The sequence below is a fragment of the Nyctibius grandis genome, chromosome 15 (assembly GCF_013368605.1).
Source record: "Nyctibius grandis isolate bNycGra1 chromosome 15, bNycGra1.pri, whole genome shotgun sequence".
NCBI lineage: Eukaryota > Metazoa > Chordata > Aves > Nyctibiiformes > Nyctibiidae > Nyctibius > Nyctibius grandis.
Window position 1 is genome coordinate 12,553,623 of NC_090672.1, and position 25,732 is coordinate 12,579,354.

A 25,732-nucleotide genomic window follows, 5' to 3' on the forward strand; every position below is an offset into this window, starting at 1 on the left:
GGGGGTGGCTGAGCGGGGGCTGCTCCCCCGGCACCCCCGTCCCACGGCTCGGTGCTCACCGCCGGCTCTCGGCGCTTGCCGGGGCTCCCGGCTGCTGGCAGCTCTGCCCTCCCCGGGGCTGCTCGGGCACCCACGTGTGGGAGATGCCCGGCCCCAGCCCCACACCGGCACCCCCAGCCAGTGGGCACACGCTGCAGGGTGCTCCTGGCCCCGTAGTGTGCGCACACGCGTGTGCCTGTGGGCGCCTGCACACGTGGGCGTGCGGGCGTTGGCACAGACACGCGGGCGTGCACGTGCATTTGCACATGTGTGCGGGGTGGGTGCGTGTTCGCACGGGGGGTGGCCCTGTGTGGGGACAGGGGCTGGGGCAGCTTTGGGGGGGGCACAGGGGCCTCGCGGTGTGTCGGTGGGGGCACAGGGGAACCCCCCCAGCACTCAGGGGTCCCCTGCCCTGCAGCCCAGGTACCATGTTCCATGTCCAGGTGCCACGTCCCGTGTCCAGGTGCCATGTCCTGTACACGGGTGCCATGTCCCATGTCCGGGTGCCACATCCCATACTCGGGTACCACGTCCCATGTCCAGGTGCCATGTCCCATGTCCGGGTGCCATATCCCGTACCCAGGTGCCACTTTCCGTGTCCGGGTGCCATATCCCGTACCCAGGTGCCACGTCCCGTACCCAGGTGCCATGTCCCATGTCCGGGTGCCACATCCCGTGTCCGGGTGCCATGTCCCATACCTGGGTACCATGTGCCATACGTGGGTACCATGTCGTGTCTGGGTGCCACCTCCCGTGTCTGGGTGCCACGTCCCGTGTCCGGGTACCACATCCCCTACGCAGGTACCATGTCCTGTGTCCAGGTGTCACGTCCCATACACGGGTGCCACGTCCTGTGTCCAGGTGCCACATCCCATGTCCAGGTGCCACGTCCCATGTCTGGGTGCCATGTCCCGTATGCGGGTGCCACATCCTGTGTCCAGGTGCCACATCCCGTACGCGGATACCACGTCCTGTGTCCAGGTGCCATGTCCCATGTCCGGTGCCACATCCCGTACGTGTGTACCACATCCCGTGTCTGGGTGCCACGTCCCATGTCCGGGTGCCACATCCCGTACCCAGGTACCACATCCCGTGTCCAGGTGCTACGTCCCATGTCCGGGTGCCACATCCTGTGTCCAGGTGCCACGTCCTGTACCCGGGTACCACATCCTGTGCCTGGGTACCACGTTCTGTGTCCAGGTGCCACGTCCCTTGTCCGGGTGCCACATCCCGTACCTGGGTACCACATCCCATGTCCAGGTGCCACGTCCCATGTCCAGGTGCCACATCCCCTGTCCAGGTGCCACGTCCCATGTCCGGGTGCCACGTCCCGTACCCAGGTGCCACATCCCATGTCCAGGTGCCACTTCCCGTGTCCGGGTGCCACTTCCCGTGTCCGGGTGCCATGTTCCATACCCGGGTGCCACGTGCCATACGTGGGTACCATGTCCTGTGTCTGGGTGCCACGTCCCATGTCCAGGTGCCACATCCCGTACGCAGGTGCCACATCCCATGGACCCCCGTGTCCCACCCCGAGGACACGCAGGGACGCAGCCCCAGCGCAGGAGGTCGGGGATCGCCGCCAGCGCTCCCATCACCGTGGCCTCGAGCCTGCGCGGCACCTGGAGGGAATTAACCGGGGCGCGTTCACCTCCCTGCAAACCTTTTGTAGAGCAAATTCCTGCGGTTACCCAGCGCCATCGCGGCAAATTAGACGAGCGCCCCGCGCGCCGAATTTGGCACGTGCACAGCTGGATGCGCGCCCAGATGTGCACCCAGGGGGCTGCGCACCTGCGTGGGGGCACCCTGGGGCGACGGGCTGCTCGCGGGGGGGCCGAATGGCCTGCGGCCCTTCGGCCCCCCGCGAGCAGCCCGTCGCCCCCGGTGTCATGGCTGTTGCGTGGCTCATGCGGTGCATGTGCATGCGTGTGTGTGCATGTGTTTGCATGTGTGCGTGTGCACGCCCCTGCATGCATGTGCACGCCTTTACATGCATGTGCAAGAGCCTGCATGTCTGTGTATGCCTTTACATGCATTTGCATGCCCCTGCATGTATGTGCGTGCCTCTACATGCATGTGCATACCCCTTCACATATGTGCATGCCTTTACATGCATGTGCAAGCGCCTGCATGTATGTGCGTGCCTCTACATGCGTGTGCACGCACTTGCATGTATGTGCGTGCCTTTACATGCACCTTTACATGCACGTGCACGCCTTTACATCCCTGTGCACACACCTGCATGTATCTGCGTGTCTTTACATGCATGTGCATGCCCCTGCATGTACGTGCGTGCCTCTACATGCACGTGCATGCCCCTGCATGTATGTGTATGCCTTTACATGCACGTGCATACGTCTGCACGTACATGCATGCCTTTCCCTGTGCGTGCACACACCTGCATGTATTTCCGTGTCTCTACATGCATGTGCAAGCGCCTGCATGCACGTGCACGCCTTTACATGCATGTGCATGCCCCTGCATGTATGTGCATGCTTTTACATGCATGTGCATGCCCCTGCATGTATGTGCGTGCCTTTACATGCACCTTTACATGCGCGTGCACGACTTTACATCCATGTGCACGCACCTGCATTTATGTGCGTGCCTTTACATGCACGTGCATACCCCTGCATGTATTTGCGTGCCTCTACATGTGTGTGCATGCCCCTGCATGTACGTGCACGCCTTTACATGCATGTGCATACCCCTGCATGTATGTGCATGCTTTTACATGCATGTGCATGCCCCTGCATGTATGTGCGTGCCTTTACATGCACCCTTACATGCATGTGCACGCCTTTACATCCATGTGCACGCACCTGCATGTATCTGCGTGTCTTTACATGCATGTGCATACCCCTGCACGTATGTGCGTGCCTTTACATGTGTGTGCACGCCCCTGCATGTATGTGCGTGCCTTTACATGTGTGTGCACGCCCCTGCATGTATGTGCGTGCCTTTACATGCATGTGCATACCTCTGCCATGTATGTGTGTGCCTTTACATGCACCTTTACATGCGCGTGCACGCCTTTACATCCCTGTGCACACACCTGCACGTATGTGCACGGCTTCACATGCGTGTGCACGCGCCTGCATGGATGTGCACGTGTGCACACGGGTGCGCGCGCCTGCCCGTGCGCGTGCCCGGCTCTCGGGGTCCCCCCCCGCCCCGCCCCAGCTCCCCCAGGAGCAGCGAGCACGGTCCTCCAAGGCGGCAGGAGTAGCCCCCACCTCGGCGCCGCTCTGCCCCGCGCCTCTCGCTGCCCGCTCCCTCCCCTCCCCTTCCCGGAAGCGCCAGCGGAGCAGCGGAACCCGGAAGTGCCGCAGTGGCCGGTGCCGGGGCCGGCGGCGAGTCGGGGCGGGTTCGGTGCCGCCATGGCGGGCACGGGCGGCTGAGGAGGCGGCTGGGGGCGCGGGTGGCGGCCGGCCGGACCCCTGCGCCGCGGGGACGCCCCGCGGGCCATGGCGGCGGCGGCGGGCTCCAACTGGGGCCTGATCATGAACGTGGTGAACAGCATCGTGGGGGTGAGCGTGCTCACCGTGCCCTTCTGCTTCCGGCAGGTGAGCCCCCCCCCGCGCCGCCAGACCCCCTCCCAGGGCGGGGGGCCCTTCCCCGGGCCCACGGACCCCCTGCCCCGGGGCGGCGGGGCCGCCGTTGGGTCCCCCGGCACCGCCCTCGGTGGGGTCAGGGGCCCGCGGGTGGGTCGGGGAGGGGGGTCCTGCCGGTGTCCCCCCGCGCTGGGGCCGGTGAGCGGCGTCGGGACCCGTCGCTGGTTCGCCCCGCAGAGAGCCCGGTGTGTGCTGGGCCGGGCGCTGGGCAGCTGGGCGTCCCGGCGGGCTGCTTGGCCCCGAGACCGGGCTGCGGGTTTGGGGTGGGACGGGGGGGGCATGTGCACGTTTGCCCCTGGTCTCAGTCGGGAGGGTGGCTCGGTGTCAGGAGCGGTGGTCGGTAGAGGATGGTCAGCGAAGGAAGCGCTAAAAGCAGAGAGCGGACATCTCGTGTACCAAACTCTGTGTTTTTCTTTGTCGTGGGGTCCCTCCGTCATCCTTTCTGCTTTTCCTGTGAAAAGGGGGGAAAAAATTGAATTTATCTGTGTGATAAACGCAGGTCGGAGGCATTTGCAAACCAGCTGTGGAGCCCTTGCACTGAGCTTTGCCCCTGCTCCCCCTCTCCAGGAGCTGCCGCCGTCCCAGGTTTAAATACGGCAGAAAAAAGGGCAGCTGGGACTAAGACCTGGCACCTCTCGTGCCTGTTCAAAGTCACCTGCTTAAAAAGTGACTGGTGTTTATCACCCCCCCCTGCAAACACGTGAACCAGCAAGGCAGGACAGCGCCGGCAGGGAGCTTGGTGATGAAGTTACGCTTCACATAGTTCTTATTTAATAAGTTTACAACAGAGTAAACTTATTAAGTTTAATAAATTTAGTTATTAAACTCCACTCGGGATGAGGAGTGGTGGTTCCTTGCTCTCTGTGAGCCTGCTGAGAGCTGCAGAGACCACTGGGGGATGGACAAGGGGAGCTGTGGAAGTTCTGCTCCACAAACAGCTCCCAGTTCACTCTTTGGTGGTTAAACTGGTGCAGCTGGAGGCTGTGGGAAGCAGGTGGCTGCTCCGCCGTGTCCTTGGGCTGCCGAGAGAGATTGAGCTCGCACGTCACCTTTCTCCTGGCTGCTGTGGAGCTGAGGGAGCTCCCTTAACAGGCAGGAGCGTGGGAGGGAGCCTGGAGGTGATGTGGGGCGGCGGTGAGGGAGGGCCGGCTCCCATCTCTGCTCCTCTCTTCTCCCCTTTCAGTGCGGCATTGTCCTGGGAGCTCTGCTGCTGATTTTCTGTTCTTGGATGACTCATCAATCCTGCATGTTCCTGGTGAAATCGGCCAATCTCAGCAAGCGCAGGACCTACCCCGGCCTCGGTGAGAATCTGCAGCTCGAGGGCTTGGGGTTTGGTGTTTTTTTTTTTTAGCTGCGGTTTTACTTCGACCTCTTAATTTGCAACTTTCATACTGATATTCTTGGCACAGCAAATGGTTTCTTGGTGCAGCTTTCAATTTGCGTTGTTTTTCCTCTGTCAGTTTCTCCCCCCCCTGCCCCATGTCCCCAGGGGGACGCGAGGGTTTAATTCTGCCCTCGAGAGTGAAGTCAGTAGGCGCAGGATTGTTTTGACTCTGCAGGGCAGGGGAGGAGATGCAGCGCCGACTGATCCAAACCCAAGTTTTCGGGAGCTGGCGTAGCGGGTGTCTGGTGTAAATTATTGGTCTCGGCATGAAAGCCATGAGCTTCCCCACCCAGCGTGCTGCCGAGGACATCGGGTTCTGCCAGCCGAGAGCCTGGCACGGAGCTGGGGCTGCCTGGATCCGAGCTGCGCGCGCCTTTGTGGCAGGGCAGAGAGGAAACAGCGCGCGAGGTTCCAGGCGGCCAAGAAAATAAAAACATCTGCAAGATTCCTGTGTGGGTTTTTGGCAGAGCCTGCCAGCCCTCTTCCTCGGAGCTCGTCGCCTCTGCGCTGGCGCCAGGGTTGGCCTCTGCTTGTGACCTCTCTGCTGATTCTGACCGACTTGGGGGGCAGGAGGAGGTGATCGGGTTCCAGGCCTCTCTGTTGGCATGTGAAATGACAGGAAAAGTCTCCTTTTACTCGGTTTCCCTTATTTCTCTGGGGGAGGAGGGAGTTGGCTGGCATTGCCCTTGGTAAAAGAGCTACAGAAACGTGTGGCTCGCTCGCTGACCGTGTTGTTGACAGATGGGTTTCCTCCATCCTCCGAGTGCCCGAGGTGCTGCTACTGGGCTGCACGTCTTGGCTTCTGCCAAGCGATATCTGCTAGAAACTGAAAAGATCCAGAAGTTCTGTGCTCGCGGAGGTTGTGCCTGTGATGCTGGAGGGAACGGAGAGCCCCCAGGTAGCGTCCGACGCGTCCCCGCTGCTCCCAGCCCAGCTGCCCAGGCTGCCTCTCCCTGCCCCCTCAAAACACGTCTTTGTGTGCCGCTGCCCCGAAGTACAGCGAGTCCCTTCCACCTTGGAGCGTCTCCCGGGAAGGAGGGATCCTCTGCGCTCCCTGAAGCCAAGGGGCTCGAATACACAGAGGGCCAGTAACGCTGCTGAACTTCCTGGCGCTGAAAAGAAATGTCTCTGCCCTGGGAGAGGTGCCACCGGGAGGGACAGCCCGGAGAGGAAAGGCAGCGCTCCTATAACGCATCCTAATGCCGCAAGGTTGAGCAGCTCCACACAGACAGCCTTTGTCACCCTGGGCTCGGGCCCCGGTACATCTGCGAGAGATCCTGGCAGCCCCCGCAGCTGATTCTGTGGGAGGCTTTGGCAGCGCTGAAAGATGTAAGAAAGTTTTGCAAATTAACTTCAGTCAGCCAGTCCCTTCCGGAGGAGCATTGAGAGCGATCGTTACAGCTACAAAAGAGCCAGGCTGATATCTAGCCCAGACGCCTTCGCTCGGCAGCGCCGTGTGCCCGAAGGGGTTGGGGATTAAAAATGTTTTCCTCTTCACCGCTGTTCTCCTGCGCTGCGTGGAGGGGAAGGGCCTCAGGCAGATGTGTGGGCAAGAAGGGAAGCGGGATGCAGTTCCCAGACAGACTTTAACTGGGAGATGAGTTAACGCCTCCCCTCACAGCTGCTGAGAGTGGCCTGGGTCTTTGCAGGCTGCCCGCGCTGGGTGCCCACCCCGCAGCAGCGTGCTGCACCCCGGGAGGCAGCTCAGCTCTGCTCCCTGCAGAGAGAGGTGCTGAGACACAGGTCTCAGAACCACGCTTGGTTTAGAAACGCTCCTCTAATTGCCAAGCAGGTTCAGCTCTGCCCAGCTCGTTGGGCATCTGGGCATCCCATTCCGAAGCAGCTCGACTGTACAATTTATTTTACGTTCATCACCTCCTTCCTCCTTGAGAAGGTAACGGATCCAATCTTTCCAGTATCCCCAGATGGAGACATCTGGCATAACGTTAGAAGGCTTGTTCTCATCAGAACATCACTTCAGGACAGGCTGTTTCTCAACGTCCCTGGTGTAGCCGTTACCTGGAGGCTACGGTGCGGGCAGGGAGCTGGCAGGGGCAGCGTGGCAGAGCCGTCCTTAGTGACCCTGTCCCCAGGAGGAATGTCTCCCTCTTGCTGGTTCCTCTCTCATCCCTGGCCCTTTGGCCGTGTGACTGAGCCCCCCAAGGGCTGCTGCCTTTGCCCCTTGTCGTGGTGAGAGCTGGAGGCTGAAGCGTCGCGGCCGCTCTTCGCCCTCGGGCAGCGCCCGGTGGTGGCCGCTCCACCCGGTCTGTCACCGAGCCATGGGTCTGTCACCGAGCCATGGGTCTGTCACCGAGCCATCGGCTATTTTCAGCTCTACCCCACATAGCAGCTCCGGTTTATTTTTCTGCTGTGGGTCTCCTTGCCATGCTTTTTTTCTCATTCTGTGGGAGAACATCTTGTTTCCTTAATTTTTAGCTCAAGCAGAGTCCAAAGAAATCAGAGTTTATAAGTTAATATTTAAAATAGCAGAAGATGCTTCCAGAAGTGAACGAGGTTTGTTTTCTGGTGGCCTGCAGGAATGCGTGCTGTACCTTGGGAGAAGACAAAGGGGGATCCAGGGTGGTGGTTTGCATGTCAGAGCTCTGCAGTTAAAGGCTGACAGAGTCGGGCAGTGTGGTCTGTGTTTGGAACTGGAGGTCTCAATTCCCATTCTACCCAGTAAGATCTAAAAATACAAGCAGAGTTTTCTTGGCATTTTGTTTTTAAGAAAAAACACAATGATTTAAAGACTACTGATCATTTTCTGCTACGAGCTACAACCCAAGTATGGGAGAGGGGGGGAAAAAAAAAAAACAAGTCTCTTGGCAGCAGCCCTTTGGTGTGGGTTGTGAGTACTGGGTATTCTGGGTATGGGATTGAACGTTCTGGGCACCGTCTCAGATCTCCCATCCAGCACCGTCAGGCGGTTCAGTTATAGTGGGAAGATAAAAATAAAAATGAGAGTTTGATTGAAATTTTGCACCGCAGTAACTTTTTGCCACACAGCATCTTATACATGCATATTTTCTCTTCCGCGCTGACTTTCTTTTAATGGCTGCCATGTGTGGCTGCTACTTCACACCACTTTTTTTTTTTAAAATAGAAAAAAAAAAAAAAGAACCTGCTGCCTGTCTTCCCCTCATCTTTGTTTCCTGCCTTACGTGGTTTTCAGTTTGCGGAGGGCACATCTGACAAGGCAAGTGGGAGGGCAGGCGAGGGCAACGGCCCCAGAACACAGCGCCGGTGGGTTCCTGCTGCACTGCCCTTTGTCACTCGTATTGTTTAATTTTGAACTGATGCGTGTGCCACATTCTGGACCTTTCTTTGACTAACTACAACTCTTTTTTTCTCTCTTACGCCAGCATTTCATGCCTATGGAAAAGCAGGAAAAATGTTGGTGGAAACAAGGTAATCTGCTTCTTTAAAGCTGGAATGGTTTGGTTTTCTTTAATGAAAAATACTGCTCTGCAGGCTCTCGTGGCCTTGCTGCCCTCTCCTTTCTCACCCTCCCGCCTTCTCTGGTCCCAGAAGTCTTCCTTGCCACCTAGAATTTGAACAGGAGTGTGAGATCCCCTGGGCACAGCTCGCAGGTGTTGCCTTCAGCGTGTCCCAGGGGCTCCGGAGCGGAGGCAGGAGCGCTTCCCGGGTGGTGGGAGCGGGGGAGTCGGGGAATGAACTCATCTCCTGCTCTGCTGCCTGTGCTGTGAAATCATGGGCATGTCGCTCGTGGCCGTTTTCCAGGGGTGCAATCCCTGCCAAGCTTGCCGTGAGGTAGTGGGAGGGAGAGCGGTCGGTACCTCGGATCCACCCTTCAGCTGCTCTGGGCCTGCCCGTTCCTCTGCGAGGCGCCGGGCGTCAGGAGGTGCCTTGGGGGGGAAGTCCTGTCTCCGGTTCCTCGGGTGACCCCGATGCAAGTCGAAGCTCCCCCGCAGGTTCAGCAGTCGTGACAGGCGGTGGGACATCCTTACAGCAGAGATTCTTTGGTGGAGGCGGCTTGAGCCCAGGCCAGGGAGCAGTGCTGGCTCCTTCCCTCTTCCCAGCTGCAAACTGCTGCAGAACACTAAAAATACACAGAATATTTCTCAGATGTTACTTGTCCGTGCAAGCAGTTGCTGTAATGGCCACGGGGATGTTCTGTAGTTGGAACTGGGAGGGAAGGTGGTCCGTGGAACAGGGGAGAGGCGGTTCACAAGACAATCTCTTCATTAGTGTGGTCCGTTTTGTGGAAAGAAGTTTGAGAGCCAATTTGGTATCATGGTGGGCCCCTGCTGCGGGGCGTGGGGCTCAGAGAGCCTCTTGCTGATTCTTTTAAACATTTTTCCAAGAAATAAAGGAGTTCTTGCCATCTCCAAGGTCTGGTTTTTCTGTGGCTGCAAACAGCAGTCAAACCCATGCCGGGGCTGTTACCACACCGGCATCTCTAGCCGAGATGTTCGGTGTGGATGAGGGTTCTCTGGTTTTTATCTCACTAGGGTTGAATGCAGAACTGGTGGCCTGCCCTTGTGTGAGCGACTGCATGAGATTTTAAGTCACTTGAGGTGCACCCTTATAGCTGTTTCTGTTGGCTGCTGGATGTTCCTTGGTAAAGGGGGGGTGCGGTCGGGTCCTGAGCAATCTTCAGCTGGTGGTTGTGTGCAGGGTGTAGCCCTTGAGACCTCGTCGGTGCTGAGCCTTTGTCTTAACCCTTCACCAGTGGTGTACGTGGGATGTCCCTTCCTCCCAGCGTATGAACTGTAGCAGCTGACAGACGCCTGCCCAGGAGCAGGAGCTGCCTTCAGGGTTCCTGCTCCAGCCTCCTCCTAACCCGTGTGCTTTGTTGTTTCTGCAGCATGATCGGGCTGATGCTGGGAACTTGCATCGCTTTCTATGTTGTCATTGGTGATTTGGGGTCCAACTTCTTTGCCCGGCTGCTTGGATTTCAGGTAAATAAATCCTCACTGAATCACATCCACAAAGAGCCTCCTGCCTTGGTGGAGCGCTCAGCAGCCCGCGAGGAGCCGTGGGGTCACCTCCTGGAGAGCTGTAACGGCGCGCCTCGTGCACAGAGCGTCAGCTCGAGGAGGTCCTGGGAGCCCAGACATATGGCGAACAATCAGATGTGTAAAACCTCCAGTAAGGCGCTTCCAACAAAGGAATTCTTTTTAACTTGGTCTCTGTTAATTCTGGAGCAGATTCCTGGGGGAAGTGATGCTTCCTGCCTTAATTCCTGCCCCTAACGGGTAGTGACAGACAGTTCCTCTGAGCTCTCACCCCCTTGCAGCCCTCTAGTTCAGGAGAGGTTTTTGTCCTCTCCCTTGCTGTTTTGGTGGCCAAAGTTACTGTGTGCCTGCCTCCTCTTTAAGATAAAATAAGCTGTGGGATGAGCCTGGCGTTGGCTCAGGACGTGGGGTGGTGAGAGGTGCTCCTGGTGGGCAGGAGGCTCTTGCTGCTCTTCCTGGAGAGCTGTGAGCAGCAGCACTTGGAGCCGGTGCAGGGAAGCAAAACGGGCATGTGGAAGGAGTTCTGGCGAGGCTGTTATCTGCTCCGCCTGACGCTGCTAAGCTCCGATTAAGGGACTGTGAAGTTAAAAAGATGCGTTGTGGCTGCAGCCAAATTAGGTATTAAATATTTCCAAGCGTTTCAGAGTGTGTTCTGCTATAATAAGTACAAATGAGAGGTTTTGATTAATTTTCTGGATCAGAATTTTCAAGACTTCAATCTCGTGTCTCACAAGTAAGTTTAGGCGTGAAAATACTTAAATAGCTGGTGCTGGATTAGCATTTAAACACCCCCCCAAGTACTTCCACTTCAGGATGGACCTGTCACGCACTGGGTAGAGCAACAGTGGCACCCAGTGACTGTGTAAGCTAATCACAGACCGAGCCAAAGGAGTGGCGAGCTTTCAGCATCGAATCTTCACGTACGAATAGAAGCAGAATTTCACATTTGAAATCCGTCCTGGCTTTGCATTCTCTAGAAAAATGAAGCACGTGGTGGAGTTACTTTGCTAATTTGGTGGGATGTTTTGGGTGTGCTCCAGTTCTTTACGCAGGTCCCTTTTCCAGGTGTCGGGCAGTTTCCGGATCGTCCTGCTCTTCGCCGTCTCCCTGTGCATTGTCCTTCCCCTGAGCCTCCAGAGGAACATGATGGCCTCCATACAGTCGTTCAGTGCCATGGCTCTGATCTTTTACACCGTCTTCATGTTCGTGGTGAGTGTCGACGCTGGGAATGCTGTTTTCCTATTGTTTTAACACAGATGTTCCCACTGGAACAGCCTGCAGGTGCAGGCCTCACGTTTAAAATGCCCTTCCTGCTAATTAGTGCTGCTAGTACCGGGCGTAACGAGGGATCTGGGTGCCCGTGCTCTTGAGCTGGGGGAGGTGGGGAGGTACAGGCTGTAGAAACCGGCCAGCGGGTCTGTAAGCTGTTACACATGCTGGGGACTCTGGTGGCACAAATAACAATAAACCACAAATCGAGCTGTGGTTTATTCTGCTCGTTGGTGTCTTATAATTTAGGGCTCTGAACTTTGCATCAAAGGATGGAAGATGTGGGGAAGAGTGCCTGGAAGAAGGGCTTTCATCGTGTGTTAGAGCTTTGCCTTGAAAACCTCAATGCTTCTAATCTGTAGGGGAAGGCAGCCCTCGTCAGGGACTGAAGCGTGTGCCTTGCATGCTTTTTTGCAGCTGATCGTTAATGTCTTTCAGACTGCAAGTAGTTCTGTTTGTGAGACACCAGCACGTCCATTTCTTGAGCGTTGAAAGCTTCGTGAAGCCTTAAGTCTGGTACACGGCCTATACTTGTTCTTAGATATTTCTAGAAAAGTTTTTCCTCACTGAGGTGAGTGGATTCGTGACCATTTAGATTAAGCAGGGTAAGGGGAGAGTTGCCTCAGGCTGGCCCTGTGTGGCTTGGCCAAGCACCACTTACTGGGAGGTGGAGACTTGCACTTGCTTTTTAATGATTTGAAGTTTCACCTCAGGGATGCTCCTGTGGTTTGCTCGTGGAGCCCCAGCCCTGCCTCTCCCCAAGTTCAGGACTGGAAGAGCTGGGAGAAAAGGGAGGTGTGGAAATTCTTTCCACTTAACTTTTTTTTAGTAGGTTGTGCTGGGTCACGCTTCTGAGCTTGCATCTGTAAGGAGGCTGGAAACTGTAAACGAGTGTTTTACAGAGCTGCCGTGCTCCAGGAGCTGTGCCTTTAAGACAACCACAACATTTCATGAGAGTTGGCTGCACTAAAACGTAATCTCAGGGGATTAGAAAACCCCCATTCAGGCGATATTATAAACAGGCATTCAGACATATTTACCTTCTGTTTCCTGTGCAACCCAATGCCTGCCAGTTCCCTGTCAATGGCAAAAGAGCTCCCCTGGCCTCTCGGGGTGCCTCGCTCCCCCTCTTTTCATGAAGTTTATCCTTGTCTTTGGCAAACCGGTGTTGTTAAACGGCTCTGGAGTAGCAGTGTGCAGGTGAGGTCCTGTTTTAGGAGCCTTTGTCTCTCTGTTGAACAGGATTCTTCAAGGCAAATGTCGCTTCCCGTTTGGACTTAAAAACGTGCTTAAAAAAGTGCAAAAGAAATTGCTGGGAACAATAATTCTCCCAGTTAAACGTGTCAGTGGAAATTGTTCCACCCTGATGCGTGCTGTGATGTCTGATGGCATCAAACAAGGGGGGGATGTCAGAGATCTTTTAAAACACACCCCAGGATCCTTGGTGGCAAGGGGCCTTTGGAGGTTGCTGGGAGCTTTAATAAAGAGCGTGGGTGGGGTGGGGAGCTGGGGAATTTGACTAATGGAGGTCGGGCTGTGGTAGGCAGCGTAAGCTGTTCCTCGCAGAGCTGCCACACGCTGCCTTTTATCCCAGCACTGGTGTTACTGCTGCCATGGAGTTGTTTTGGGTTGAATCTTTAACCCCTTTTCTTTCTCTTGGCTACAGATCGTGCTGTCGTCCTTCAAGCACGGCCTCTTCAGCGGGCAGTGGCTGCAGCGAGTTAGTTACACTCGCTGGGAGGGCATTTTTCGCTGCATCCCCATCTTTGGCATGTCTTTTGCCTGTCAGTCGTAAGTACCTGCTATTCCCACTCTGTGTTGTGGTGTGCGATGAGTTTTTCTGAGAGCAGAGGGTCATGAGGATCTGCAAGGGGTAGATACCATCTGGTTTCCTATTTTATTTTAATCAGAATATTTTACAGCCCACTGAAGTACAGCATCTCGTTCAGTTGTGACCCTTTTGTTGCCTAGGTGGTGGGGGGGGAGTTATATTTCACTTGGGAGTTATTGTACTTGAGCAACACAAGATCATTTGGGCCAAACAGATCCTCAGTGTAATGCACTGGTACAGCTGCAGAAGGGAGGAATTTCCCCCGTTTCTTGAAGGGAATGATTTAGTCCTGGGAAAGGCAGCGGGGCTGCGTTGCCTGATGGCCGCAGGGCCCCCTCCAGGGCAGCGAACAGCCGTGGCTGCTCTCTGCTTCCCCAAATTTCTTTGAGAATATTCAGAAGATCGCACAGTCGTTGACTTTGGAGAGTTGTTTGCGCGTTTCCAGTTACCAGCTTTTAATGAGGGTTTCCGTTGGCCCGTGGAGGGACGTGACAGCAGGCCAGCCCGTTTGCACGTTTCTAGCAGCGTTACCTCCTGCACCAAAATGGCAAGTGAGCAATACGTGCCTGGCCAGAACCGTAACAGGCTTTAAATAGCAGTGTAAATCCAAACGTGGACACGGAAAAGACCATCCTCACTGGGCAGGCTGGCAGAGTCGAGCTTTCCCCCCTGGAATTCTAGCAATTGGGTACCGTGCCAACAGCAAATGAATGTGACAGATAGGATTTGTTCAACTGCTGTGTTTACACCCACGCGCGAGATCCAAATCATCATTTCCCACTTATGGGCTCTCCTGGCAGCTCGGCTCCTACCCGAACACGCTCCAGTCTTGCTGTTTAATGTCTCCATTACAGCTGGGGAAGGGAATTGTATTCTTTTGCAGCTTTACCTTGTTAACATTTTAGAGTTGTTAAATTCCTTTTTTTTTCCTCGTGGTAGCCTCACAGTGCCCAGCACAATTTTGCTGGGCATTAGAAGTGCAGGGAAATCGTTTGGTCTGGACCAGCCTAAGTATAGGCTCCGTTACAGCACTTAGTGGCAAGCCAAACCTAAAGCTATGCGTTTTTTCCAAGCATCAGGGCAACACGCTGTCCCCAGCCCAGGCAGTCTTTATAAGCGTGTTATTCTCAGCTAGGTAGGTTTAATTTTGCTAACCTCTGCCTCACCTTTTTAAAAAATAAATCGTTCTAACGTAAAGCAGAAATCCTTTTCCTTCAGCATGTAAATGCAGCATACAGGAATGACAAATAAATGCAGTATTATTCTAGCTTGAAAAACTTGACCCTGCTTTACTCGTGAGTTCAACAGCCTTCGCTCTTTCAAGGCTATCCTGGTGTTGTTGAGGTTGTGAAGGAGGTCGCTCCTCTACAGCGATGTCACGTGGGAGTTTGCTGTGGAGCTGCGAGCTCAGGGTGCGAGGACGCTGGGGTTCCCTCTGCTGTAGCCTCCTTGCGTGACCTTGGTCAAGCCACTGAACCCTCTGATTAAAGAGGAGTCAGCAGAGCTTTCCAGGAGAAAACTTCTGATTTCTGGAGGTGGCTGTTCTGCTGCGGATGATTGCAGAAATGCTGAATTCACAGGGATAATAAAAGTCAGCATGCTGTTCGTTGCCTCTGTGAGCACCAGATCGCTGCAGTTAGTGCTGTGCTGATCCTCCAAGCCCACGCTGACCAAGCTGGTGCTGGTAGGTGATCGCAGGAGCCCTGGGTGCAGCTGGACTTCGCCTGGCACTGTTCCCCGTGGCACTAACACGAACCTGACCTGGCCGTGCCATCCCACGCGCTGCAGAGCCTCTCTGCTTCCCTCCTTTCTTCTCCTTCCTGGGCCTGGATGCGTGGCTGGCCCCCATCCCCTCGTGGGGCTGGAGTCTGGGCCGTAGTCAGTTGATCTAGCGGAGGTCGCTGCGTTGAGGGCAGGGAAGAACCCGAAATGGAAGCTGGTCTCTGCGCTCGCTGCCAGTAAACGGCCATCACGGTGCTGCATCCACAGACCCTGCCCGTGTCTCGCGTGTTCCTGCGAGCTGATGTGCTCAGCTTCCTTTGTGCAGAACCGTTTGACATTCAGGGATTAAGGGTTAAGGATTTTTCTGCTTGACCTCGGCTTGACACACTTTCTGTTCATGGCTTCGTGCCCGCTGGAGCTGGGGATACCCCCTTCCCATCTCCCTGGATGCTCCCCCCTTCTCGTGAGAGTTACTTCAGTAACATGAAGCCAGGATGTAGCCACTTGAATTAAAGTAACAGGAGGTTAATGAGTTGCTAAAATATGCACCTGATGGCAAAAAGTACATTCCACGTGCTTTCCAAGTCTGTAAATACCCCGAATCCTGCGTGATCGGCGCTCCCGGCTTTCTATGAACTGAGCTGAAACACGACAGGCGCTGCATTTAGTTCTGTTTGTTTAACTTTTCTTGTAGACAGTGCGATGCTCTAACCTTCTTCCTGCTCTTACTCTGTAAACACTGCGTTGCTTTAATTATCAGCACGGAGAGCTCCAAGAACAATAATCTCCAATGCGCTGCCTGGCCTGGGGCCACTGGTGTTCCACTGGAACAAACGGTCATTCATTTTGCAACACTTTTGAAGCAAAATGTTTACATCACACGTTGAGCTCCACGTGGTGGGGTGGGGAGAGCAGGAATATTTTTGCAACACTTAAAGTTATGAGTGTTCTGAAATCTCTTGGCATTGGCAATATAAATTGTGGAATAGCGGCGAGTGTTTATGCTCCATAGGGGGAAGGTGTCAGGGAGTCTTTGCTGCTGGGCTGAGGCAGGGAGTGTGGGTTTTTCTCTCTCTCTGCAGAAGGTTAATTTACCCTTTTCTACAGTCAGGTCTTGCCGACCTATGACAGCTTGGATGAGCCATCTGTTAAAATCATGAGCTCCATATTTGCTTCTTCCCTAAACGTGGTCACCACCTTTTACATCACGGTAAGAAACTTCCCCTTCTCTTTCCTCGCCAGAAGTCACGCTCCGCAGGGGCAACGGGGATGATGATTTATCTTCAGTTGGGGCTGTTTTCTGCTTATCTGTATTTATTCTGAAAGATAAGTCGTTTTGCTGAAAGCAAAATTAGATGGGAGATGATGAACCGGACGGTGTGGGAGGCATTTGGAGAGCCCAAATTTTCAGCGTGGCACAATTCCTTGGGCGGAGGCAGAGTGGAGACCCAGCTCTTCCACGTGCATCAGCCTGCTGTCTGCCTTCCAGGGCCCAGCCTGAGCTGAAGGTGCTTCCCAGAGTTCAGGAGAGCTTCTTTAGCCTGTTGCAATTGGAAAAATATGAAGGAAGTTATGCCTCATAAAGCATCAGTTAATAAAACCTTGTTAATAATTCCTGAGAAGAGCCTGCCCCTGTGAGCCAGGCTGTTACAGGGAATCGTGACGGCCCCTTCTCCATGGGAGGGGACCGGTCCGTGGGCCTGGCAGCAAGCAGAGTGTTGCTGCTCTGTGTCATGGTTGATGGCAGCGTTCCCTCGCTGCAGCATCCTCCGTGAAATCCCCCTGTATTTGGTGAGAAACTTGCCTCTGCTTTTAGAAGGTCCCAGTATTCGTTAACTGCCTGTCTCAACTTCTGGGGTGCTGCAGCTGGGGCTGCTGGCAGGTTGCCCGTGGAGGTGGCCCCACGCTCCCTCCTTGGCTGGCTGGCCCTAACCCGTGGGAGGTCGCTGACCTCCACCCTCTTGTGAAGAGCAGTTGTGAGTGTGCTTTGGAGGGGAACCCCGTCCGCTCACCTCCCTTCCTGCTGGCCAGGTGGGCTTCTTCGGCTACGTGAGTTACACCGAGGCCATCGCTGGGAACGTCCTGATGAACTTCCCTTCCAACCTTGTGACGGAGATGATTCGAGTGGGATTCATGATGTCGGTGGCCGTGGGGTTCCCGATGATGATTCTCCCGTGCAGACAGGCGCTGAACACCCTTCTCTTTGAGCAGCAGGTAAGAACCTCTCATGTGGCCAGGAGCAGCTGGCTGCCTTGGGGTGCACCTTTGCAGCTTGCTTTTTGAAGGGCTACTGTGACTCTTTGGCTTCTGCTGCTAGCTGCTGACCTGGGCTACAAACATGCCTTGGTTCTGTGAGACTGTTGACAGCTGCATATTTCTGACTTGTGGTAGGTACTCGCTGTCCAGAGGGACAAGCCCTCAGGTCGCAGTGAAATTATAAGTGCCTGGCGTGTGGTGACAGTGCAGCGGGAGCCTCGTGGCAGTCTGTAAATCCTGCTCTGCACAATGGTTAATCTCTGATACTCTGAGGTCCTTGTCCTCTCTGCAGAGGAATTGCGTGGGCAGAAGCGCTGGAGTTGTGAGCCTGCAGCCTGCTACGGCTCTGCTGCGCCCGAGGCCCCGTGGCTGCTACAGCCCTGCTCCTCTGGGGGTTGCGGCTCTCGCGCAGTGTTACACAGTTCAGGGCCTGGTTCTCCCCCTCGGAAAGAAGGAGAAATGTGCGTTTGGAAGCAGAGGAGCCGCCTCATTTCCTGCTGCTCCAGCTGGCATCCTTTTGCTGGCCAACTCCTTCTTGCTTTGCATTTAGCTCAAGCTTCTGTTCCTGGCCTCAGAGCCCAGCCCAGCCTCATTTCTTCTTGCTTCTGTGTGTGCCTGCTCATTTCTGCTCTTTTATTCTTCTTCTCATCCCTGCACCTCTGTCAGTAGCCCCCTGAGCAGCCTTTTCCCCTCCAGGTTCAGGTGTCCCCTTCCTCCAGTGCCTCCCCTGGCTGTTTGGTGCCAGTGTGGTGCAGAAGCACGCGGTGGGTGGAATACAGCCCTCTCCCACACGTTCACCTTTCCCAGGGTCAGCTCTTCAGACAGCCTTTGTGACTATAGTTGGTCTGTCTGATTTAGACTGTAAGTCCCTTGTGGCAGTAGCGTGTTCTCCTCTGTGTATTGTACGGCACTAAGCATGCTGATGGTATTCAGTAAATAACAGTAAGAGATTGTGGGAATGTTCTGAGGCCTTTATGTATCTGCATAAATAGAAACCTCTTAGGGCAGGAAATAAAACTTGAGCAATTTATAGCTCTAAATCCTGCCACTTCTGCCTGTGAGAAGCCCCCGGCTCTTTTCTCACGTCGGGAGGGCCTGAGGATGGGGGAAGACGATCAGTGAAAGCCAGCGGGTGCAGAGGAGGAAGCACTGGAAACGCTTGGGAAGAGCGTGGCTCTTGCCTGGGCTCAGCTCGTTGCTCTTTGGGCTCTGAGCCCGTCGCTTTGCTTTCCTTTCCCATCTGTGCGTCGAGGAGAGTGGGGTTCTCCAGGTGGTTCTCCAGGGCACGTGGGTTCACCGAGTCCCCGGCTCTCTGCACCTCCTGCTCGGAGGGCGGGGATGGGATGGGATGCAGAGGGCATCTGGGAACCCTCCAGTACCAGCAACCCCCCAGCAGCTCTGACCATCCTCTCGGCCGTCCAGCCAGGGTGTCTTCTGTCGAGTCGGAGGAGCTGGGACCTGTGTTGTAACACAGTGGGAGCAGCCCTGCTCCCGCAGGTGTCAGGGGACACCTTGTCGTAGCAAAACCAGAGCTCTTCCCCGTGTGACCGTCCTCCCTCCTGCCTTCTCAGCTGTGCCCCTTTCTCATGCCCTTGGCCTTGGGGCTGCTCACCGAGGCTGGGCGGCTGCAGCTCTGGCACAGGGGCTGGGGTGCAGCTGTCTGGTTCCCATTTGGGGCAGGATGGGAACAGCAGCTTTGGCTCCGTGCCCCCCGTCACTCTTGTTTTGAAGGTTCAAATGCAGTTGCGTATTAAAACTGCTCAACCATGTCTAACTGCCCCCCCAAGCATTCACCTCTGCGGAGACCAGAGCGTGGAGGTGACAAAGCTGCTGGAGCCCACGGGGGTAATGGCTTAGGAGCTGTGGGGTTGTGATGCAGGAGCTAAACTCATTCTCCCCCTCCCACCCTTTCTCTTCCAGCAAAAAGATGGCACCTTCGCTGCAGGGGGTTACATGCCCCCGCTCCGGTTCAAAGCCCTGACGCTGGCTGTTGTGTTTGGAACCATGGTAGGAGGCATCATGATCCCGAACGGTGAGTGAGGAGTTGGGGGGGCGAGGGCTGGTCGCTTGGCTATTTAATCTGGTCTCTTTTATTTGCTTTCCTGGGAGGGATGGCCAGGATTGCTGGGCTTGCGCCCCAGCCTGCCCGGGGGCTCAGACAGGCCACGTGCTGCTGCTCTGGCTGTCCTAGGAGAGGGGCCTTTGCTGACTTCTCTTCTTCTTTGCCAGTGGAAACAGTCCTGGGCCTGACGGGTGCTACGATGGGAAGCCTCATCTGTTTTATCTGCCCGGCTCTTATTTACAAGAAGATCCACAAGAATGCGCTTTGTTCACAGGTCAGTGCTGATGCTGCTTGACACCCCCCTAAGCCCTCTGCAGAGCCTGGGAACGTAGTTAATGTGGCTGCAGCAGAGAAACCGCTCAGCACCTCCTCCAGCCTCCCCCTCCAGTCTGCCCAGTGCAGGTGGGAGCTGTTCTGGTTGGCTGCTCTGAGCAGCATCGCTTATGGGCACGCAGGCAGCTGCAGAGGAGCTGCTGCCCCGTGCTGGAACACCGGCTCTTTTTGTCCCTCCAGCAGCAAGTGAAGCATTCATTTGGTGCATAAAATGCTGTTCCCAGTCTGCCTTCTGGTGGGCTTCAGGTTCTGTATCCACAGAGTGGGAAATCCAGGCAGGCTGTAAACCCTGAACGGGCCTTACATCCCAACCTGCCTGGGCTGGGGAAGGTAAACACGGTTTCTCAGCGATGCGGTTCTTGCTGCTGACCCTCAGCTTTTGGGTTTTAACCAAAACACTAATAAAAAGGAACACACACGTAGAGGTGTTGCTTTAGGAATTGATTTTTTAGAAAATTGGGGTCGTTCAGAGGCTGTTAGAAGTTTAGCTTTTCCTTTTGCTCCAGTTTGAATTGGCCTCCTCGGGGACTGAAACAAAGTGGCTCTTTGCTGGGCTTGATCTCTCTGCTGCTGCGAATGCTGTGCTTTTGTGGGGCTGAAAGTAACCTGGTTTGTTTTTTTCTAACAATAACTTTAATCCACTGCCTTTTAGCAGGCCTCTGCCCCAGCATTGCCAGTCACGGCGGTGCTGGGCTGGGAATAAGGGTTTTGGCAAACTGCAGAGTCAGCAGGCAGAGAGCACGACATTTTTGTGGGTCCTACAGAACTAATGGCTTTTTCTGTGTTTAATGACTTGTGGGTTTGCAAACGTATGTGAAGTTTTTCAGCAAGGCGTGTTTTTTTCTCTCCCCGTGCTTTCTCTGACACGAGGAAATAGTCCAACTTTCCAGCTTTCATTCTGAATTCTGACACTTTGGTCCTAACTTCTTTGACTGAAACCCCAAGCAGGAGCCTGAATGCCAGCCTGGATTTTTCAGGCAAACAAAGAGCACTTTCAAGAATCGCTTTCTATTCCGCTGAGCCAGACTGTTTCTCTGCAGTGCCTTGAAACTGCACTTAGGATGTGCTGAGCTCTTAGACTGCCTGCCCAGAGGCGACTGTCAGCTGTCCGGGGTTGAACACTGGGGCCCTCACAATGCTTGACCCGAAACGCTGGTCACAAGGCTGGTGAAGATGTTTGTCCTGCAGAAATCCCCACAAAGGAATAAGGGCTTATCTAAAGCATCAGCCCCCAGGTTACCGTGGCATTTCAAGGGGTTGGTAGCAAGCTGTCCAGCCTTCTCTGGAATGATCCATTGCCTGTCAAGTTTGCATACTTGCTTTGACCGATGCTCTGAAGTGCTGCAGCGAGGGCACACCTGCCTTCAGAAACGCGCCGGGCTGCAGAGCACCTCCCTCGTTCCTCCAGGTCTTCTGCAAAGACTCATTTATTCTTTCCCTGAAGCTCCGTCTTTGGTCTCCTCCTTCATTCCTGCTTGCTTTGATCAGGCGCTCCACTCCATCAAAACATGCTCCTGTGAAAAGTGGCAGTCAAGGGGGAGCAGGAGCCAGCCCTGGGCATAGCTGTCCCTCCATGCTTTTCCCTGTCTAAACAACGTACGTGTGTGTCCCCTCTCCCTCCACCATCCTCAGCTTTCTTCCAAAGCAGCAGATTCTCAGCTCTAGCCCTTAACGCTTGCCCGAATTATCTCGACTCTTGCTGCTGCTGAGAACTGGCTGCTTTTATTGGGCCACCTCTGGCACCCAGCAAAGTCCCGTGTCAGGCAGCTGATGGGGCTGGCAAGACAGGACGTTCAGATTTACCAGGCTGGGAAGATGGTGCAAGCTGAGGCTGCAGAACCGGGGAGCTGCATTAAAAGGGGGGAAGAGGGTTCCAGGGGGAGGGATATGGACAGTCTCAGATGTTTGCTGGCCAGTGAAGAGCACTGGTGGTTTCTGCCAGTGATTAATTAATTATTGCAGCCACTGGTCAGTGGGCAGCCAGCCGGGGCTGGGGACGGCAGCCTCTGGGCTAGGCTGGGGGGTGGCTTGGTTGAAAGGCTTGTTGGAAAGCCAGTCAGGTAACAGAGCAGTTGAGAAGCTTGAAGTCAGGCAGGCAGCGCTGTGAATGAGCTGGGGAGAGCGTTCCCTTTCTCGTGGTTAAGCATCAAGCGTGTTGCTGTAAAGGTGTGGGTCCTGCTGCCCTCCGGGAGCCTGGAGCGGGGGGGACGGAGCGAGGTTTGGCAGAGCGCTGCTGAAGGTCACGTTAAGGTCTGTAAACAGAGTGTTTAACTTCTAACAGGAAGGTGTTGGCTTCCCAGTGTTGACACAAGCTTGTCCGAGAGGCCCCTCCTAGGGAGGCCGGAGTTGCTGTTGTCCCAGTTGGGGAAGAGGAGCTGGAGAGGCTGCTCGAGGTCAGGAAATGACCCCTCGGTCTCGCTCCTGTGCGGGTGGAAAAGAGATTCCCCTCTGCCCTCCCCTGGCAGCGCGGTGGCCAGCACACCTCCAAACACAGCATGTCTGTGGCAGCAGAGGGACCCGGCGGTGACCGGGGCTCTGCATTCCTTTGCCGTGACTCTGTCCCTCCGAACGCTCCGTGTCCAGCGCAGCGCAGTTTGGGGGATGTCGTCACTCCACACAAATGCAGTTTTTTTTGCTTCCCGCTGCTGGCTCGGGCGTGGTTGGAGGAGATGGCTCGAGCTAACGACGCTTCTGTACAAAGTTCGAGTTATCTTCTGGGAGGAAGGACGGCCGAGGGAAAGCGACCAGCAGAGGAAACGGCCGCGTAAACTTCCTCCCCTGCCCTCCCGTCCGTGCTCAGCGCGCTGCTCTCGGGAGACAGGCCCTTGCCTGGCTGACCTGCCTGTTGGAGGAGGCTGCAGCCGGAGGGGTTTGCACGTCCTCTTGCCGTGTCCACATCGAGAGGTGCTTCTGGAGAAGGGCCTCTGCTCTTCGGAGGTGTGGGGAGATCCCAGACTAACTGCTCTGCAGTGTTGTCCTCTCCTTGCTCCAGGTTCTCAGCTCTTCAGCTGAACACTTTGGGAGTAGGAGGCTCCTCTACCTGTGTTTGGTTCCTCGAGCCACCAGGTCCTTGCACCCCACATTCCTCTTCCTCCGATTGCCGGATTAGCCGTGGTGGTCCCTCGAGTACACACTGCCTGCTTTTCCATGTTGTATCTCCGTGGCATTAAGCCTAGTTGTGGACCTCTTTATTCTGGTCTTCAGTGGCTGGTGGGGTAGGTGAGGAGGAGATGTGCTGACGTTGGGGCTGAAGGTGAGGGACGGCTGCTGGTTCATGGCCTGTTCATGGACTGCCACGTGTGTGCCCGTACCTGCTGCTCTGGGAAGCTCACAGATGAACCACAAACGTTAAACAATCCAAGGGGTTTGAATCCGAGGCCTCCAAGCCCGTGGTTCCCCACTCAGATAAGAAACAACAAAAATCCTTTTGAAACGTTTTATGTTTCCAGCCGTTTCCTACAGTCCCCTTCTCTCCCACGTTGCTCCTAGTTCCTGTGGCACCAGAATAGATCCTCTTTGTGGAAACGCTCTTCCTCTCCGCTGTTGTTTCTGGAAGGTGCCAGAACAGCCTTCCAGTCGCAAAGTGCATTTCTGCCGGGGCTGCGGATGGTGCGAGGGGAGGAAGCGGACGAGCTGCGAGCCGAGGGCGGCAGTGGCAGGGACCTGCTGACTCCGCTTTTGGCCCGAGCGGGGTGGCAGGATATCTGCCCTTTGTGCACCCCCACGGCAAGGCAGGGAGCAGAGCGAGCTGCTGTTTCCTTTGCAACGTCTCTAAGGTCTGGCCTCTGCTCCCTGGCCACACTGCTCGTCCCTTGACCAGAGCTGCTTCACGTCCCACCAACCTTTTCCTTCTGAAGGCGTCTGTCTGTCTGCAGGGCTGTGCTGAGAGCGGGGTCTCCTGGGCCCGAGGCTCTGACCGCCCTGGCTGCATTCCTGGGTGATCTCCCTCAGCGTGAAGGAAGAGAGGAAAGCACCAGCCTCTCCTCCCTTCCCTGGGCATGCCAGTGTTTGAACTTCTCCTTTCAATTTCACTTCTCGCCTTTATTTTCAGTTTTCTCCTTCTGGCAGCTCCCAGTGATCACAGAATCACAGACTGGGTTGGGTTGGAAGGGACCTTAAAGATCATCTAGTTCCAACCCCCTTGCCATGGGCAGGGACACCTTCCACTAGACCAGGTTGCTCAGAGCCCCATCCAACCTGCCCTTGAACACTGCCAGGGAGGGAATTTAATTTTTTTCTGCCAGCTGGGCACCCCAGGAGCATCTCTCACCCTTTAGTCTACAGGTCTCAGTGTTTTCAGACGAGCTCCCTGAGCAGTGAGGACATCTCCACCCTTGGAGCACCTCAACTGGGCAACCTCTCCAAACCCTCACCTTATTTCCCACTGGTGAGCAGTAATGCTGTCGCTTCCCCAGCAATCAAACAATGTTTTGTGGGGTCCCACTGTGCTCCTCAGGTTGGACCTGGCTGCTCTGGACCCCCTGCAGCGCTGCAGGGTGAGGATTCTGGGGGAAGAGGACGAGTCCTGCAGGCTGTGATCCTCTCGTGAGCTGGTGTCACAGCCCAAGCCAGAATCACCAGGACTCTGGGTGTTGCACCTTTTGTGGTTCCTACTGAACAGCAACAAGATCATGTACCAAAGCAGCAGGTTTCCTTCGCAGATAGACGCTTCTGTACGAAATAAGGCAGATCCCTGGCGTTTCAGAGAGCAGAATGTATTTAAACAAAAAAAAAGAGCGTGGGGAAATTGCTGCATCATTTGCTGCAAACTTTCAGCTTCCCAGCGTTGCAGAGGCGTTCTCTGTTTTGCACGTGATGGTTTCTGTCGCTTCCATGGTCTGTTGTGAGAAGGAGCTTGTGGGGAGACCCGTGTTTCTGGCGGAGGTGCCGCTTCTTCACCCGATTCCTTCAGCACAAACTCTCGCAGACTTTCTCCTGCCAGTCGCTCGCGGTGCTGTTGACACGTTGACATGCAAACCAGGTTCCGTGAGAAGCCCTGTGACAACTGCAATGATTAATTAGGTGAAAATAATATATTGGACTTTAATTAAATCTCCCCAGTCAGTGTGGTGGGCCAGCAATCCACCCGCGGGGCTCTTTGAACCGCTGCGGCTCGCGTCTGGAGGAGCAGGCGGGCGCTCGGCAGCCCTGGCACCCCTGTTGCTGTTGGGCATCATCTTGCTTGTCCTTCTCGAGTTACCCCGTGAATTGCCAGAGATTTTTTTTTTCTTTTTTTGCAAAGGCAGAGAGTTTTTTATTCTCCCTTAAGGCTCGTGTGAAATTAGATCCTTTTAGATCAATTTATCGTTAGATAACAAGCTGTGGAAATGTTCTGTTTGGTGGTGGTCACTTTCTCCTCTTTGAGTTAGAGAAATTCCTAGAGCTCTTCTCTCCACAGGAGCCACGTTCTGTCTTACTATTTTTATTTGGTCCCAGCTTTCTGAAAATCAGCGAGTTGCTTCTTACCAGCTTCACCAGTGAGCACTGACCACCAGGACTTGCGTGAGGACCTGGCTCTCAAAAATAAGAATTTTGAAACAGCTCCCTAGGAACCTCTCTAGGCTGTAAACAGGTTGGGCACCTCTGCTCTCAGCCAGACCTGATTTCACGGTGTTCTACTGTAGCTGCTGGAAATACCAGGGAATGAGGCTTTGCAGCTGGGCTCTTGTCTGCCACATGCATTTTTCTATCCTTATCCACTTGCTTTTGAGCCCTTCGGCTACAGGAGTCGCCTTTTCAGCAGCCTTCAGCATCTGAAACTCTCATTGGTACGTCTCTACGTCCAAATACAAACCTCAGCCAAAAGCTCCTGTTTTTTTCTTTCTCACCTCTTAAATTTCTCTCCTCTTCCCTCCCTCTTACTGACCTGTGTCATTGCGGTGAGCTTTGAATTGTTTGGAGACACTGTTTGCATAAAGAATGCCGTGCAGAGCAGTCCCGTTTGTTTGGCTGTGCTAACTGAAGCTCTGGCACCTTGTGCAGATCATACTGTGGATTGGCCTGGGAATACTGGTCCTCAGTACGTACACCACCTTGTCTGCAACGGAGGACGCCCCTGTGAAGACAGAAGAGGTGGGCTTGGAGCACCTGGATGGAGAGGAGAGCAGAATTGACCAGGATTCGGTCAAAATCCCAGGTATGTGGCTGCTTGAGTTGTGCTTCCCAGCCCTACCTCTTAAAAATAATACTTTCTTTAAAGTGTGGTGGAAGCAGGGTCCTTTCCAGGCAGCTCTGTGCATCTTC

At 54.9% G+C, this 25,732-nt stretch overlaps 1 protein-coding gene across 1 annotated transcript in view; it reads left to right on the forward strand.

Moving 5' to 3' along the window:
• The first annotated feature begins 3,354 nt into the window (after positions 1 to 3,354).
• SLC38A10 (solute carrier family 38 member 10) overlaps positions 3,355 to 25,732 on the forward strand; it is a 34,466-nt gene continuing 12,088 nt past the window's right edge. The window contains exons 1-11 of the mRNA XM_068413180.1: positions 3,355 to 3,605; positions 4,837 to 4,954; positions 8,400 to 8,445; positions 9,866 to 9,959; positions 11,082 to 11,225; positions 12,952 to 13,076; positions 15,946 to 16,048; positions 16,870 to 17,052; positions 19,015 to 19,126; positions 19,324 to 19,430; positions 25,472 to 25,625. Of these exons, the coding sequence (XP_068269281.1) occupies positions 3,507 to 3,605; positions 4,837 to 4,954; positions 8,400 to 8,445; positions 9,866 to 9,959; positions 11,082 to 11,225; positions 12,952 to 13,076; positions 15,946 to 16,048; positions 16,870 to 17,052; positions 19,015 to 19,126; positions 19,324 to 19,430; positions 25,472 to 25,625 (1,285 nt within the window). The 5' untranslated portion in view covers positions 3,355 to 3,506. The remainder of the gene's footprint in view (positions 3,606 to 4,836; positions 4,955 to 8,399; positions 8,446 to 9,865; positions 9,960 to 11,081; positions 11,226 to 12,951; positions 13,077 to 15,945; positions 16,049 to 16,869; positions 17,053 to 19,014; positions 19,127 to 19,323; positions 19,431 to 25,471; positions 25,626 to 25,732) is intronic.